Source organism: Pseudorasbora parva, chromosome 7 (genome assembly GCF_024679245.1).
Source record: "Pseudorasbora parva isolate DD20220531a chromosome 7, ASM2467924v1, whole genome shotgun sequence".
Classification (NCBI taxonomy): Eukaryota; Metazoa; Chordata; class Actinopteri; order Cypriniformes; family Gobionidae; genus Pseudorasbora; species Pseudorasbora parva.
Window position 1 is genome coordinate 24,433,598 of NC_090178.1, and position 17,526 is coordinate 24,451,123.

General features: G+C 43.6%; 1 protein-coding gene across 1 annotated transcript in view; it reads left to right on the top strand.

The window, feature by feature from the left end:
* Positions 1–12,108, top strand: part of LOC137083511 (meprin A subunit beta-like) — a 30,041-nt gene extending 17,933 nt beyond the window's left edge. The window contains exons 12-14 of the mRNA XM_067449458.1: positions 2,045–2,153; positions 10,541–10,597; positions 11,336–12,108. Of these exons, the coding sequence (XP_067305559.1) occupies positions 2,045–2,153; positions 10,541–10,597; positions 11,336–11,426 (257 nt within the window). The 3' untranslated portion in view covers positions 11,427–12,108. The remainder of the gene's footprint in view (positions 1–2,044; positions 2,154–10,540; positions 10,598–11,335) is intronic.
* The last annotated feature ends 5,418 nt before the right edge of the window (positions 12,109–17,526 follow it).

Consider the following 17,526-nt stretch of genomic DNA (forward strand, 5'->3'; position numbering starts at 1 on the left):
GAGCCCCACTGCCACCAACCTCGAGACACACGTACCCTAGAGAAGATAAGAGGATGACACCATTTGCTATGCGGGGATGTTTTCGTTTTCCTCCTTAACACATACATTTTAAACCACAAACTACGGAGTATGTTTTGGACATGTACAAGACTACAATTTTAAATAACACAATTTCTTACTCCAAGTTTTTACTGAAGCACCCTAAAAAAGGGCTAGCCTCGTCCATGCCTACAAGGAAAGCAGAAAGCAGCATTTTGTCTAGCTGAGTATTCCAGCCATCTGAAACTTTTGAACCACTGTTCTTGAAAGGCTCTTTTTTGTGTGCCAAACTGAGTATGAGGGTATTGAGACAGCTTTAACTGTTTAGGACCAGTGTCCTTATCCCCTACGTCGGAACAGCTCTCTTCTGTCTCTGCTGCATAGAGAGCTTGGTGCTCTCTATGTTGCACTCCCTCAGTCTCTTCATTTCTTTCACTAGTCAATTCCCTCTCATCCCTTATGGACTCTCCGTTGTTTTCCTCCTCCTTTATTATGAAAAAATGTGGTGTAAAATAATGTTACAAAAAAAAAAAATTGTAATATAGGCTTAATGCCAATAAGTTTGTATAGGAGTACACACACATAAACAGGAGTAGTTACTGTTTTGCTTGCCACTATTCACTATATGTCAATGTATTGTTGTCGTTTCCTCACCTGATTCTTCCTGCATGCTCTCCCTTTCCCTTTCTCCTTCACCATCTCCCTCTCTTTCCCAAGGAATTGACAATCATACACAAATATATTGTAGGCAGGAGAGTTGCGGTCAGTCTGTGATGTCACAAAAATGAGACCATGAGACCATTTACAGATTCTAAGGATATGATCAAAAGGCACACAGATGTGTGTCATTTTTTTAATGTCTTTATTATTATTACTGGGCTTAGAAACTTTTTAAATGACAAATTCATTTCACAAGAGAAGCTTGAGTTTTTTCACTCCAAACGCCAGGGCTTCATGTTTCCATGACGACTAACCAGAAAAGACGCATGTGATGTCATGTTTACATGACTCTCGATTGTTAAAATGAGTATCAAATTAACGATAAACTTTAACAGAGACACACCTACACACTACACAGGTACGCAGTTTATTTGTCGCGCTTCTGTTCTTGTTTCACGCTCTAGCAGTTAATAAACAGAACTGCATGCGTCATGCGGAAGAAAATTGTAACCGGCGTTAACGTTACTTCTCTCCGTTTATGACTATGGACGAGTCACCCAGGTGCTACTTCACAGCGGTGGCGACCCGCCGGACTAAAATAGTCCGAGAATAAACACTTATTATAGGTGTACCACCATGGTGATTCAGGATACTGACTCCAGTACTCACCGATATGGTTTCGAAATCGGAACAACTCTAGGTAAAAGGAAAGAAGTGTCAGACACAGCTTTCAACCGATCACAACACTAACGTTACATCACGGGTTCTCACTCTGCGTGTGTTTCGCGCTGGATGACGGTCGTGCTTAGCAGTGCAGGTACAGAAGAGTAGTAGAAGAAGATAAGAAGATGACACCATTTGCTATGCGGGGATGTTTTCATTTTCCTCCTTAACACATATATTTTAAACCACAAACTACGGAGTATGTTTTGGACATTATTTAACCGTGTAAAAGACTAACAAAAAATTTAAATAACCCAATTTCTTACTCCAAGTTTTAGGGGTGCTGAGCTCCTTTTTAGGGGTGCTGAAGCACCCCTAAAATGGGGCTAGCCTCGCCCATGGTGCACCGTATTGTAAAGTGTTACCACTTTTTTTAATGAAACTGTGCTAGACAAATGTCTGTGATTTTACTGTTTTTTTTTCACATCTCATAAAATAAATCTGCTTCTTAAAACTGGTCTTATAGAACCCTGCATTCTTTTCCATTCCTTTCACGTTTCACGATGTGTTCTGTGTGTGACTATGATGGCATGAATTCAAATAGACGGCTGTGATATCAGCTGAAATGTTCTGAGAATATTTAGCTAAATGTTGTTTTATAATCATGAACACTTTTTCATAGATATCTCAGGGTTACTTAAGAAAGACTCTCTACCCTGCCCTAAAGTGACAGTGAAGAATTTCAACGTTTCTCCTGATGCAAGTCCTCAGAATGGACCATGTGCTATAAGGTGAATATCCCTTTAACTTTTTTTGTAAACTTGTACAAAATCAAAAATGTTATAATGAAAAATTAAACACTATATTTAAGAAATAAGGTATGAGAGAATGTGTTATGTTTGTTTTAATATAATCATGACTAGATGGCATTTGTCACATCATGCAGTAACCCAGATGTGACGAACACAGCAAGGTATCAATGACTAATTGCTTTTATAAAACGGTTACCCAAAAAATTAAAACTACACCATGAATCATTTGGCCCTCCAGCGGAAGAATAAAACTTCAGAAGAGCATGGTTTAGTAATACAGACCCCCGAAAGCAGGCCTATTCAATTAAAGTATCATTAGGTCCAGTCTCTATATTTACTTCTCAGTGGCAGTCCGCTGTTTTTTTGTTTTTTGTTTGTTTGTTTGTGTTTTAAAATAGTTATACATTTCCATCTGGCCTCCAGTAGTGCTTTGTAAAAGAAAGAAAAATATCACAAACTGACAAAATAGTGATCACATGGCCCTCAGAACCAAAACATTTCTGTACAAGTATCAGTTGAGTCCAATTAGATATGCATATTAAAAGGTATCCGATGTTTTATCAAGATATTATTTTTACATTTAGATACGGCAGAAGGCCATGTGACAGAAAAATTACGGTTTTCCTTGAAGTGTGGACCAGTTTTAAATTTTGCTAAATAAAAATCTACTAAAAATAAACAAAAAGTAGGCTACATAATAATCAGAACGCATTGAAACAAAGTTATCTAGTAATTTCAAAGTTTAAGCTGCCTTTTCTTGCCATCTATAAATAATTTTCCCAATTACAACATTGTTTATTTTAAAAATGTTCTTAACACGTGGTTTAATGTGCTAAATTTAGATGAAAAACTGCTCACGTGTTTATCAGGTAAGAGAAGCAACGTGCACGGAAAGGAAAGGGCTTGAATTCTAAATAAAAAATATTAAGAGGATTATCCCTTAAAGATCTTTACCATAATCAAACCTGAATGCTTGTGGATTAGAGCTACTGCTCCGTTGTTTTGACATGCTGTTCACTTTAAACTGAAAAAGTAAAATGGTGAAATAGTAAAATCATTATGTATCTCTATCTGGTGATGCCTGCCCTAAAGGGACATGGTAGTGAAAAAAAAAAAAAGGACATGGGTGGGAAAATTATTTTAAAAAATATAATTTACAAAATTTCTCAGGGTAACGCAAACGTTTCATGAGAGAACGCAAAAGCTTTGGAAAATACTTTTTCCTCATATCTCATATTTTTTCCCCCACCATGTCCCTTTAGGGGCTAAGAAGTGTATAAAAGGATTAGTTCACTTCTAAAATAAAATGTCCTGATATTTTTCTTACCCCTCCTCTCATCTAAGATATTCATGTCTTTCTTTTTTTGGTCGAAAAAGAAAATACGTTTTTTGAGGAAAACATTCCAGGATTTTACTCACCACTGACTTCCATTGCAACAGAGCCCCGCACATGACATGTAAGGAAAAAAAGGTAAACAGTGCACACGATTTACTATTTCGTTCCCTCAATTTATAAATCGTGCGTACATTTTACTAATTAGTTCCCTCGATTTATAAATCGTGTGCACAATTTAGCAAATCAAGGGAACAAATTAATTAAATGTGCGCACAATTTAGCAAATCGAGGGAACAAATTAGTTAAAACTCGGGCACTATTTATAAATCGAAGGAACAAAATAGTAAAACATGCGCACAATTTAAAAATCGAGGGAACGAAATAGTAAAATATTCGCACAATTTAAAAATCGAGGGAACGAAATAGTAAATTGTGCACACGATTTAGCCTACTAGTTTTTTACTGCATAAAAATGTTTACTGTGCGGGGCTCTGTACATTGCAGCCAAAATGTTGAAGGTCCAAATCACACACCTTCAAATGGCTTCGGAGGCTCTGCAAGATCCCTCCCTGCAAGGAATATAAGGTCTTATGTAGCGAAATGATTATAAAAAAAATTATTTAAAAATGAATTTATATACTTTTTAACTTTGTGCTTGCCAGTGATTGAATAATCACATTGGAAATGTCACACTAGACGTCGGCGGAAGTACCACACCCGTGTTTACTAAGATCTCATGCGAAGACTTAAAACCTGCGTCTAAAAACCTAGGCAGTTTCCTCGCTTCCTTATCAGACAATGACTCTGCAGGCAGCTTTTTGTACATGAAGGCACCTCATGAAACTAATTTCGAACAGACTTCTAAGGTAGTGTAACAGTTTAATAATCTACAGTTAAACAGAGAGAGCTTTGGTGAAAACTAAACACATATTAAATTACTACACTAGTAATTTATCACTAGAAATTACATCAGAAGTTGAAAATGTTGGTTAAAAAAAATGCGTACATTTACATAAAAATGTATGTAAATGTTACATAAATAGCAAACGCAACCTAGCAAACGCAACCTTCGGACACCATCTTTTTTTCCAGTTCAACCATCACCGAATGGAACACACATATGGGATATCAAAGGCTACAATGTGCTGCCTTCAAAAATCGATCAGATCTCATGAGGAGACAGAAAGGGAAGCTAAAAAAGAAGGTAAAACCACAATGTCGGGTTAGTCCTCACATGTTCATTTGGGGTGGTACTTCCTGTGACGTTTTCGAGGTGATTGCGCAATCATTAGCACGTCGCAGAGCAGTGCAAGATGAGAAATTTAGGTTAAAAAGAATTTTATTTAGCAAAAAATAAAATGACCAGTTGTTTCGCTATAAGACCCTATTCCTCGTCTTGGATCGCAAGGATCCTCTGAAGACCTTCAAAGTGCTTTGAAGCAGCATTGATTTGGACCCAATGGAAGTCAATGGTGGGGATAAAATCCTTTTTCGACTGAAGAAAGAAAGACATGAACATTGAAGTGAACTAATCCTTTAAGCAAAGGCTAGTGGTTTAGAAGATGTTTTCTCTCATTATTTACATTTTTGGACATTTTTAATATAAATAATAAATAAATAAAAGCTACATACCATACCTTTTAAAAACAAAGACAAAAATCATATTTGTATTAATCAAATTCAAAGTGCAATTAATAAGAAAAGGTTTTTGCCACCTTATGCAAACGCGTACAAATTGATGATGAGATCAGTCAAGAAGGTCAGAGCTTTGTCATTTTAAATAGTTATTGTTTAAAACGGTGTTCAGAGTTTATTGAAGGAAACGTCTCGGGTTATGAATATAACCCATGTTCCCTGAGAGGGAACGAGACACTGCGTCATCGTAGATGACACATCGGGGAACGCCCTCAGCGTGACGCTGCTGAGTTCATATCAAAAAAGTCCAATCTTGATTGGTTTTGCGTGATGACGTAACGAGTGACGGCATACCCGGAGGTATAAAGGGACGCCGGCACAAGCAAACGCAGCTTACTGCTATGAAGCAGGATGCTCTGTAGATAGGCGGGGCTACGAGATGCAGTGTCTCATTCCCTCTCAGGGAACATGGGTTATATTCATAACCCGAGACGTTTCCTTTATCGAGGGAACTCGCACTGCGTCATCGTAGATGACACATCGGGGAACGAGTGTCCCCTAGTCCTCGCCTATCTTGGGCCCCCTGGTATGGACCGGAGTGCATACTCAGGGGGCGAGCACCCTAGCGCCTGGCGTCGCCGGGAGGTACAGACTGTAATATTTCACGAAAGTATGCGGTGTGGCCCACCCGGCCGCCTCGCAGATTTCCTGCAAAGAAGCTCCGGAAAGGAGGGCTACCGAGGAGGCCATGCCCCTGGTAGAATGAGCCCTCACGGCTATAGGTGAAGGCAAGTTGCGCACCTGATAGGCCGTGGCTATTGCCTGGATAATCCAGTTACTAATGGTCTGTTTTGCCGCAGGCAGCCCTTTCCTAGGTGGACCAAAGCACACTAACAACTGGTCTGACCTCCTCCACTGGGCAGACCTCTCCAAATAAATCCTCAATGCCCGCACCGGGCAGAGGAGGTGAAGCCTGCCCTCATCTGCCGTCACATGAGGCGGGGGATGAAAAGCCTGGAGAACGCCCGGGTCAAACTCCAAGCAATTGGGCGTGACTGCCAATGCCTAAAGGTCCCCCACTCTCCTCAGAGAAGTGATGGCTAAGAGAAAAGCTACCTTAAGCGTAAGGTTCTTGGCCTCAGCCAACTCTAGCGGTTCGAAGGGGGCCTCAACCAACCCTTCGAGCACCACTGCCAGATCCCAAGCAGGGATCCTGGAACGAGCCACAGGTCTCATCCTCTGCGCTCCTTAGAGGAACCGTACAACCAGATGGTGCCTCCCCAGAGGTCCTTCACCTAACGGTGCGTGGAAAGCTCCTATCGCTGCCACATACACCTTAAGTGTGGACGGGGTAAGCCCGGCAGAAATCTCGATCTTAAAGAAACTCCAGTACTGAAGCCACAGCGCAGTTAACTGGGTCTACCTCACGGTCTCTACACCACATGGAAAATACTCTCCACTTCAGGTTGTACAGCCTCCTGGTGGAAGGAGCCCTGGAGCTGAGTATAGTCTCAAAGACGCCTGCTGACAGACCTTCCTCTATGAGCTCTGCCCTCTCAGGGGACAGGCCCACAGGTTCCATAACTCTGGCTGGGGGTGAAAGATCGAGCCCCCCACCTGAGTCAACAGATCCCTCCTCAGCGGAATCTGCCACGGAAGGTCGTCTAGCAGGTCCATAATGTCGGAGAACCATACCCTGGTCGGCCACCGGGGTGCTATTAGAAGCAGGCGAATGCCTTCCCGGCGGACACGCTCCAGAACTCCCGGGAGCAGAGCAATCGGGGGAAATGCGTACAGACGCAGCCTCGGCCACGTCTGTGACATGGCATCCAGGCCCAATGGAGCCGGATGCCTGAGGGAGAACCAAAGTGGACAGTGGGTCGTCTCTCGAGACGCAAACAAATCCACTTCCACTTGCCCAAACCTCTCGCATATGGCCTCCACCACCTCTGGATGGAGACGCCACTCCCCGGGCCTCAGCCCCTGCCTCGACAGGATGTCTGCTCCCTGGTTTTGGTCCCCCGGGATGTAAACTGCCCTGAGAGATGAGAGTTTTCCGTGGGACCACAGGAGGACCTGATGCGCCAGTCTATACAGAGGGCGCGATCTCAGACCCCCCTGATGATTTAGATACGATACTACGGCAGTGTTGTCGGATCGTATCAGGACATGGTGGCCGCGAAGGTCCTCGAGAAAACTCCTCAGAGCTTTCCAGACCGCCAGCATCTCTAGGCAGTTGATGTGCCATGAAGCATGCTGGGCTGTCCAAGGACCTCTCACTCCTCGGCCTTCCATGACCGCGCCCCAACCAGTAAGGGATGCATCTGTTGAAACGGTTTTCCGGCAACATGAACGGTTTTCCGGCAATTTCTTCGGGGAAAACCCCTTGGTTCTCAGCCACCACTGTAGTGGTCTCATGTGGAGCAGGCCGAGCGGAATCACACTGGACGCTGCTGCCATGAGACCCAGCAGTCTCTGAAACTGCTTGACAGTGATGCTGTGGCCCAGCCTTATACTGGAGACCTCCGCCCATACGGTCTCTATACGCGCGGGTGACATGCGTGCCCGCATCGTTACAGAGTCCCATACTATTCCCAGGAACGTGATTCTCTGGGAGGGCGTCAACGCGCTCTTCTTTGCGTTGAGTCTCAGTCCCAAGCACCTCATGTGGGCTAGAACAGCATCTCGATGCTGAACCGCCATATCGTACGATCTAGCCATGATCAGCCAGTCGTCGATATAATTCAGTACACGGATGCCCTGGAGTCTTAACGGAGCCAGGGCTGCATCCATGCACTTTGTGAAGGTGCGAGGTGACAAAGCTAGGCCAAAGGGAAGAACCCGATATTGGTACGCTTCGCCCCCGAAAGCGAACCTCAGGAACTTCCTGTGACTGGGAAGGATGGATATATGGAAGTATGCGTCCTTTAGATCTATCGTGACGAACCAGTCCTCAAACTGGATCTGACTCACGATAACAGGAATAGTTAACATCCTGAACCTGTATCTCCTCAGAGATCGATTCAGAAGCCTGAGATCTAAAATTGGACGCAACCCCCCATCCTTCTTGGGGACTATGAAGTACCGGCTGTAGAATCCGACCTCTCTCTCCGGCGGGGGGACCCTTTCTATCGCCCCTTTTACCAGCAGAGAGTGTACTTCTTGCCCCATTACCCCCACCTGCTCGGGACCGACCACCGTCCAGACTATCCCCCCAAATTTCGGGGGAGGAACTCTGAACTGCAGTCTGTAGCCCCGTTCTACAGTGCGCAGGGCCCACACAGAGATATTCGGAAGGCATGACCATGCGCCAAGATACTCTGATAAGGGCACCAGCCTCTCGAGGCTGGCCTGGGGTATCGACCGAACCTCTCCTTCGACCCCCTGAAGCGGATAACCGGCAGGGACTAGTCGAGGTAGATTTTCGGTGTGCGAACGCATTCGCTGCTCTGCCACAGATTTTATATGTGCTGGCCAGAGCCGCGTGCGAACGCTGGGAAATTACATGGCCCGGAGCCCTTTTGACTGCGGGAGCACAACATCGATTTCCCGAGAGCTCGGGGGGGGGGGAACGACCTCGGTCGCTCCGCCCCGTGGGGGAGAGCTCTCAGCGGCCCTGCCGCAGCTAGGACCGCTTGGAAGCCTTCTTAGCCTGAATGACCTCCCTCAGGTCGGTCTTCGGCTTCGAAGACTTCCCGCGAGAGCGTCGCTTCTTCTGCCAAGCTCCCTCAGGAGGGGCACGAGAAGCGACGCTCTGCTTCTGCACCTCGCGGTGCGAGGAGCCCTGTGCTGGCTGAAACTGCCCACTCGAGGCAGCCCTGCTGGAGGAGCCCCAGCGGTGAGGGATAAACAGGCTGAAGGTGGCTGCCTGCTTTTTCACCTCCTGAAACCTCTCGACGACGGTGCTCACAGCGCCGCCGAAAAGGCCAGAAGGTGAAATCGGGGAATCAAGGAGAAAGTGTCTGTCTCTCTCCCTGATCCTCAAAAGGTTGAGCCAGAGATGCCTCTCCGCGCACACCAAACCCGCCATGGAGCGGCCGATAGCACAGGCCGCCTCTTTCGTGACGCGGAGAGACAAATCCGCAGCCTTCCTCAGCTTAGTCACATCCTCCGGGGAGGGGGCCTCATCGAGCTCCTTCAACAAGTCCGCTTGGTAGGCCTGCAGAACCGCGAGAGTGTGCAGGCACCCACCAGCGCGACCAGCCGCACTATATGCCCTTCCCATCAGCTTCGATGTCTCTCGGCATGGTTTCGAGGGCAATGCCGGGGTCTTCAATGAAGCTGCTGTCTCGGGTGGGAGGTGGCCCGCGAGCGCCTCTTCAACCCTCGGCAGCGCAACATATCCCTTCTCAGACGCCCCCAGCACGTTAGCGAAGTCAAGTGCAGGGGGCGTAGTCAAACGTGCTGAGAAGGGTTTTTCCCACGCCCTGCACAACTCATTGTGGAGGTCGGGGAAAAACGTCAGAGCCCGGCGTGGAGGCTGGGCTCGGCGCTTGAAGAAGCGCTCATCCAGCTTATTTGGCAGCTGGACGTGCACCTCTTCTTGTGGCCAATCTAAACTCAGCTTGACCACAGCGCGAGTCAAGATCTCCACAAGCTCCTCCATAGCCTGCGAGTGGGCTGGCGACTGCCCCACTGCGCCTGCTTCGGTGCTCATCGTCAACGACCCCTCAGAATCGGACAGCATGAGCACCTGATCCTCCGCCTCGTGGGAAGAAGCCGCAGCGCAGGCTTCCACACGTGGCGGAAGATCCTCTGAATCGTCAGGAAGAGAGAGATGCCTCAACATTCGCTAATCCTGCTGACAGATCCATCTGCTAGCCCCACTATCTGCGGCGCCGCTCTGCCTCTGCAACAGCGGGCCCAGAACCGCGAGGGTCGCGAGGCTGGCCGGCCTCGTCAAAGACCGCCAGCCGCGAGCGCAGCACTCTCAGCGGCAGCTTATCGCACTCGCCGCAAGCCGCTCCCTCGAGAGCGGCCCGGGCGTGCAGCACGCCGAGACACTGCACACAGAGCTGGTGTGTGTCCGTGCCCGAAATGAAACGCGGACAGGGAGGCACACACCGTCTGAATTGCTCGTTCGCCATATTCTCTAATAATATTGAAAGCCCTATGGGACAAACAACACCAAATAGACAGACAGAACACAGAGCGCGACCGTTGAAAGCAGGAAGCTGCGTTTGCTTGTGCCGGCGTCCCTTTATACCTCCGGGTATGCCGTCACTCGTTATGTCATCACGCAACACCAATCAAGATTGGACTTTTTTGATATGAACTCAGCAGCGTCACGCCGAGGGCGTTCCCCGATGTGTCATCTACGATGACGCAGTACAAGTTCCCTCGATAAAGGGAACTGGATAAATCAATGTAGTGTCTGATAAAATTAACCTAACAGTATCTTCCCTCCTAGAGTTCTTCCCACACCTGATCAGACCATTTCAACAACTTCAAAGTAAGCCACAATCACATGGTCAGATTTTTTATGTGAATGAAAATTGTTGAACAAATTGTCTCATTTATTGGTATTTTATGACTTTATGACTGCATGACTTTATTGTATGACTGCCCAACTCAAGCAATAAGATTAGTGAGGACTGACCTGTTATAATGTGTAGGCTATATAGTCATCATAACTAAAGAGCGTTGTGAAGAGTGATGCACAGTATAAATTCACAAATTAAACAGATACCACATGTTAAAACTACATACTTTTACTAAAACATTTGAATAAGTGAATTTATTAAGTGGTATTCTTCTGTTAGAATATATGCTATTTCAAAATATCATACTACACTACTCTCAGAAAATATATTTCTGCAATATCTTTATAGTGATTGGTATGCTATTCTGAATTCAGCCATAGTCCTGGACATAACAGAACTAATACATCAAAATAATAAAACAATACACTTATGGCGGTGATATAGTGAATAATAGTTCTGCATAGTTATTTCTACAATATATAATATTTTAGATTTCACCACACTGCTTTGACCAATTAGAACCCAGGACCCATTTTATAATGATAAATTTAGAAAAATAAAACAGTTACTTGTTTTATGAACACTACAAACTGTACAGTATCAAAATATATGCCATGAAATTGATATTTTACATTGAGCCACAGTGTAGGCAGACAGTGTTTTGAATTTATTGTATTTATCACATCTGTATTTCTCTCCTCTTTTAGTGAATGTCTGGACATATTTTGCAATTCCAGTGCCAAGACTGTTTCTTCTCTGATCCTCTTGGTGGTTTGCCTCGTTTTGCGTGTGATTTAAACCTGAGACGCCGCTGTTAATCACGACCCAGTGTCTGACTTCACAAGAGTTTTAGTCATTGTTTAAGCTCTGCATCTATCTTCAGCCTTCTGAGTATGATTTTATTTCAGTCTTCAAAATTTTCCAAGGCTGTCCTTTTCAGGATTGTATGGCCTATTCTTGTGTAGCCTATATTCTAGCATCTCAGGTGGCAGAACATATAAAGTTCCTGGGCTTTATACAATTGAATGAGCATTTAATTAAGTTCTTTACACAGATTGACTTACCAGTGATAATGTAATCAACATGTTAATCTCAACTCTAAATCCAATGATTATAAGTGTATATCTCTTTAATGTTTCACAGATTCTTTAAATGCTTCTTTAAAATGTTTGCAATATCTAAGACTCTCCAAAGTGCCAAATTATTAAAAACATTTGTGACATCTAGTGGTATCATATGGTAGAGCTGCCACTTATCTATTAGACAAAACATCTCCTGATCACTTGTAACGGTAAACCCAGCCTGATCTGCCGGTTATGTGATTTTTCCCTGCAGCTCAGTCTGAAAACCTGTACATTTATTTCTACTGCTTCTGTTACACTTCTGTGGGAACCAACAGAGGTGGACAAAATACACAACTTCATTACTTGAGTAAAAGTAACAGTACTAGTGCTCAACTATTACTAAAGTAAAAAAAAAGAAAAAAAAAAAAAAAAAAAAAAAAAGTAAAAAATTACTAAAATATAATTAAAGTTGTAAAAACCGATTTTTACTTAAAGGGTTAGTTCACCCAACATTTTAATTATTTCATTAATTATTCACCCTCATGTCGTTGGACAACCATAAGACCTTCGTTCATCTTTGGAACACAAATGAAGATATTTTTGTTGAAAGCTGATGGCTGAGAAAGGCTTCAGATAGGCCTCCATTGGCATTCAGTACATTCCCAATCACAAGACCCATAAAAGGCACTAAACACATTGATACAAAGCCCATCTCACTACAGTGCCTATACAATAATTTTACAATATGACGGAAATAGTTATTGTGCGTACAAAAATCTAAATAACGACTTTATCCACCAAGTTATTGACGTGAACTCGACGCATGCGCGAGAATATGACGCAGATCTGCCGTTTAATACATGACCCATGTATCGAAAACGAGGAGGAGTGCCGCTATCGCGTGAGTTCACGTCCGAGACCTACACGGAAGACAATAACTTGGCGGATAAAGTCATTATTTTGTTTTGTTTTTTGCGCACAAAAACTATTCTTGCCGCTTCGTAAAATTATTGTACAGCCACTGTAGTGAGATGGACTTTGTAACAATGTTTTTAGTGCCTTTTATGGGTTGTGAGTGGGAATGAACTGAATGCCAATCGAGGCCTATCTGAAGCCTTTCTTAGTCAGCTTTCAACAAAAATATCTTCCTTTGTGTTTTGAAGATGAACGAAGGTGTTACAGGTGTCCAATGACATTAGGGTGAGTAATTCATTAAATCATTTTCATATTTGGGTGAACTAACCCTTTAAGTAAAAGTATATTTTTAAACACAGGTAGCTCAATTAAATGAACTAGAAGCCAGACACCGGAAAATAACACTTTGTCAAATTATTTAATTTTTTTAATTCACTTCCAAAGTATAAAAATAAGAGGACCAGTCCTTGGAGCCCCACCCCGGGCTGAATAAGGAATGGTTGCATCTAGATCCTGGGGCAGAACAGTATATATAGGTCCAACGTTTCCGCCCAAACCCCTATTGATGGTGTACCAGCTCAAGGGACTCAGCCATAACAAACAGACAAACAAAGAAATGGTAAGAATAAACTCAAACTACAAGTGTGTGCACTTAACTCCAAACGAAAGTTTAAATAAAGTCTGTTAAACCCAAAATAATAATGTTGTTGTGATTTTTTCTTTTCTTTTTCTTACTGCAAAATAAATTTCCATTAAAAGACAAAACAAACTAACCAGACTGAGGCTCAGACAACATCTGTCAAAGCGTACACCTAACCAGTGGTGCCACTCTATCATTCTGAGGTGAGTTTTCAGTGACTCTACGATTTCCTCTATGACTCCATAGTTTAGGTTAAGTAAAAAAACCATGACACTGTTATAAAATAATTTGACAGAATATTGACACTTAATGACATGTTATTGACAAATTCAACTTGTACCACGGTAGTTTCATAGACAGTAAAAGAAATGGACACAGCGACCCCATATACTTCAACAGAGAATTGTGAAGTCAATTAGAAGCACTCACTTCCTGATGGCTGAACGTACTGCGCAGGCTCAGACTGAGCTTGACGACGTAGATGTGATGTAAGCAACCTGTCTGACAGTTGTAGGTCTTCTAGTAGTTGTGGAAAGTGAAATCTGAATCATGTTGTTTAAATGTTTTGTCCCGTTGTTTTTGGCTCACTATCGGCTTCTCCCCATTCTTCTCCATTGACTTTATTGGACTTTATAATAATAATAATAATAATAATAATAATAATAATAATAATAATAATAATACATTTTATGTATAATGTACTTTATATTAAACAAAATCTCAAAGTGCTACAGAATTAAAAAAAAACAATCAACAACAATAAATAAATAAGTAAATTAATAAAATAAAATAAATAAAACTGAAAAATAAAATAAAATAAAATAAAGAAGTAGCAAGTCAATTAAAAGCTCTGCTAAAAAGGTGGGTTTTAAGACCACTCTTAAAAGTATCTATAGTCTGTGGAGTCCGCAGGTGGTCAGGGAGAGCATTCCACAGACTGGGGGCTGCAGAGCAGAAGGCCCGATCTCCCATAGTACGGAGATTGGCTGTGAGAGTTTTAAGGCGAAACAGAGCGGAGGTTACGAGTGGCTGTTTGTGTGGTGAGGAGTTCCTTAAGATAGGCGGGAGCATCACCAGCATACCCATGGTGGGTAAGGAGAGAGATCTTGTACTCGATCCTGAACGACACAGGAAGCCAGTGGAGTGATTTTAGAATGGGGGTGATATGGTCGTATTTGCGCACCCTCATGAGGATCCTAGCAGCGCTGTTCTGAATACACTGCAGCCTCTGGAGATTTTTGCTAGGGATGCCAATAAGGAGCGCATTGCAGTAGTCCAGCCTGGAGGAGATAAAGGCATGGACAAGCTTCTCCGCATCAGCCAGTGATAGAATGGGACGAAGTTTGGCAATGTTTCTGAGGTGGAAGAAGGAGGTCTTACACAGGTGTTTGATGTGCGCTTCAAAAGTAAGCTGTGATTCCATTCTGACCCCCAGATTGGTGACTGAAGTGGAAAGAGGAATGACCTGATCAGAGAAAGCAATGCTGGTGATAACGGACTTCTGGACCTGAAGTGGAGTGCCGACTAGGATAGCTTCAGTCTTGGAGCTGTTTAGCTGCAGAAAGTTTTGCTTCATCCACGCCTTTATCTCATCCAGGCAAGTGATCAAAGTGGATGGTGTGAGGTCAGCAAGGGAGATGAACTTGTCCTAAAGTAAAGTTGAGTGTCATCAGCATAGCAGTGAAAAGAAATCCCATGCCGGTTGATGAGACGGCCAAGGGGGAGCATGTAGAGTATGAACAGGGTGGGTCCGAGCACAGAGCCTTGAGGGACACCGCAGGTGACATTGTGTGACAGGGATGTAGCTTGTCCTAACGCAACATATTTAGTTCTCCCAGTGAGATAAGAAGAAAACCAGTTGTGGACCGAGTCAGAGAGACCAATGGTGGAATGTAAACGGTGAAGGAGCATGTTATGGTCAACTATATCGAAAGCTGCAGTTAAGTCCAGGAGGATGAGAAGGGATGGGGAACCAGCATCTGCCGCCATCAAAAGATCGTTTGTGACGCTGACCAAAGCTGTTTCTGTGCTGTGTCCTGAGCGGAAACCAGACTGAAATTTCTCATAAAGATGGTTATGCTCCAAATGGACCTGAAGCTGTGCAGCAACAACTTTTTCCAGCACCTTAGAGAGGTATGGGAGGTTGGAGATGGGCCTGTAGCTGTCATTAACATCTGGGTCTAAAGTAGGTTTTTTCAGAAGTGGTCTGATGATAGCAGTTTTTAGAGATGAAGGAACAAGGCCAGCCTGGAGGGAATTATCAATAATCTTGGTAATAAATGGACTTAAGACACTGAGGTTAGATTTTACCAAGGCTGTAGGAAAAGGATCCAGTGCACAGGTGGATGGTTTCATTTTTCTGATGATGTCCTCAACCTCAAGCTGTGTGATGATGGAGAAGCAGCAGAGATGTTGCAAGGTCCCTGGCTGTGGATCAACAGATGGGACAGGCAGAGCGGAGGTGCTAGATAGAAGCAAGTGGATGTTGTCTACTTTGTTACTAAAAAAGATCATGAACTCATTGCACCTCTCTTCTGTGGCTTCTGAAAAAGAGTGAGTTTGCGGTTTGAGGATGTGATTTATAGTGGAGAAAAGCTTCTTGGAGTTTCCAGGGTTATTGTTGATGATGCAAGAGTAGAACTGTGACTGAGCATCTCTCAAGGACCTTGCGTAGGCCTTCTGATGATCTCTATAGGCTTGCCTATGAACAGTGAGTCCTGAGAGCTTGAGACGCCTCTCAAGTACGCGCCCAACCGTCTTCATCTTCCGCAGTTCGCTGGTGTACCAGGGTGCTGAGCGCGAGAAGGTGACCATTCTAGTTATGACAGGTGCGTGAAGATCTAGAAGGCTGCTCAGAGACTTGTTGTAGAAGTCAACCAACTCAGAGACTGAGGAGAGTTCAACAGAGGAGAATTGCTGAAGGTCTGTAGTTAAAGAGTCTTGGTTAATCTTTTTCAGGTTCCTGAAGCAAATTTGACGGGAATCTTTGGTAAGGGAAGAGGGGCGTGGCAGCTCCAATGAGATGGCCTGGTGGTCAGACACACCCAGATCATACACCAAGAGGTTTCTAATATGAGGAGAGTTGGAAATGACCAAGTCCAGAGTGTGCCCCCTAGAATGAGTGGGTCCATCCACATGCTGTTGGAGATTGAGGCAGTCCAATAATTGCAGAAACTCAGCTGCCAGGTGGCAGAAGGGGGTATCTACATGAATATTAAAATCTCCTAATATTAAAATGTTGGCAGAAGTAGAGCAGAGTGTTGTGAGAAAGTCATGCATCTCAGAGATAAAAACTGAATTTGTTTTTGGGGGCCGATAAATAAGCAGTATTGTCAAAGAAAAAGGGGGTTTACATTTAAAAGCAAGGTATTCAAGGTATTTATGTCTCCATGCCCCCCCCCCCCCCCCCCCCGACTGTCTGATAGACAGTAAAAGATTGCCTGCGAGTGTCTCCTCCTGTCTATACGGTAATTTCCCTACTGTGCGACCGAGTCGCGTTGGTTATGATGCAATCGTTAGCCTATTATTACAAAAACAGCTTCTACAGGGCAATAGGTTAAGATACAAGGTAATGGAGCCTTTTATACATTGTCGTGTTTCTTTAGAAATAAACAATTGACAAATGGAGTCTTTAAACGCCTCTGATGTAAAGTTATTCACTGTCAAAGTGATGCAAAAATGAATGGGAGTCAATGGGATGCTAACAGCAGGTAATGGCTTGGTAAGCAATGGCTGCCCCTATGGGTGGTATGCTTTCCGAGTGCTAGATTACCCCCTTGTTTAGTTTAGGTCAAGAAATATATTCACAACACTGTTTTAAAATAATGTATTGACACTTAATGACATTTTAATGACATTCAATTTGTACCACTGAAAAAGTGGTCATAAAAAAAATCATGCCATTATAATGCCCTTATGACAGCCGACATCAAAAACAAACACATGAGCTAAGTAGTTTCTTAAGTTTGATAATTAATATGTCATGTTAATGACAGGTTATGTTGTTTTGGTAATGTCAAGTTGTCATGACAAAGACAGTGACAGGTTATGATGTATTGGTTTATCTCAAGTTGTCATAACAAATACATCTCAAATAATGTCATCTTTGTATTAAAAATGACATAACTGAGCGAATGACACTTAACTCTTTCCCCGCCAGCGTTTTTTAAAAAAAGTTGCCAGCCACCGCCAGGGTTTTTGACAATTTTCACCAAAATTTAATAGCCCATAGAATATTATGTTTAATGAATATCTGAGCATGCAATATATCAAAATAAAG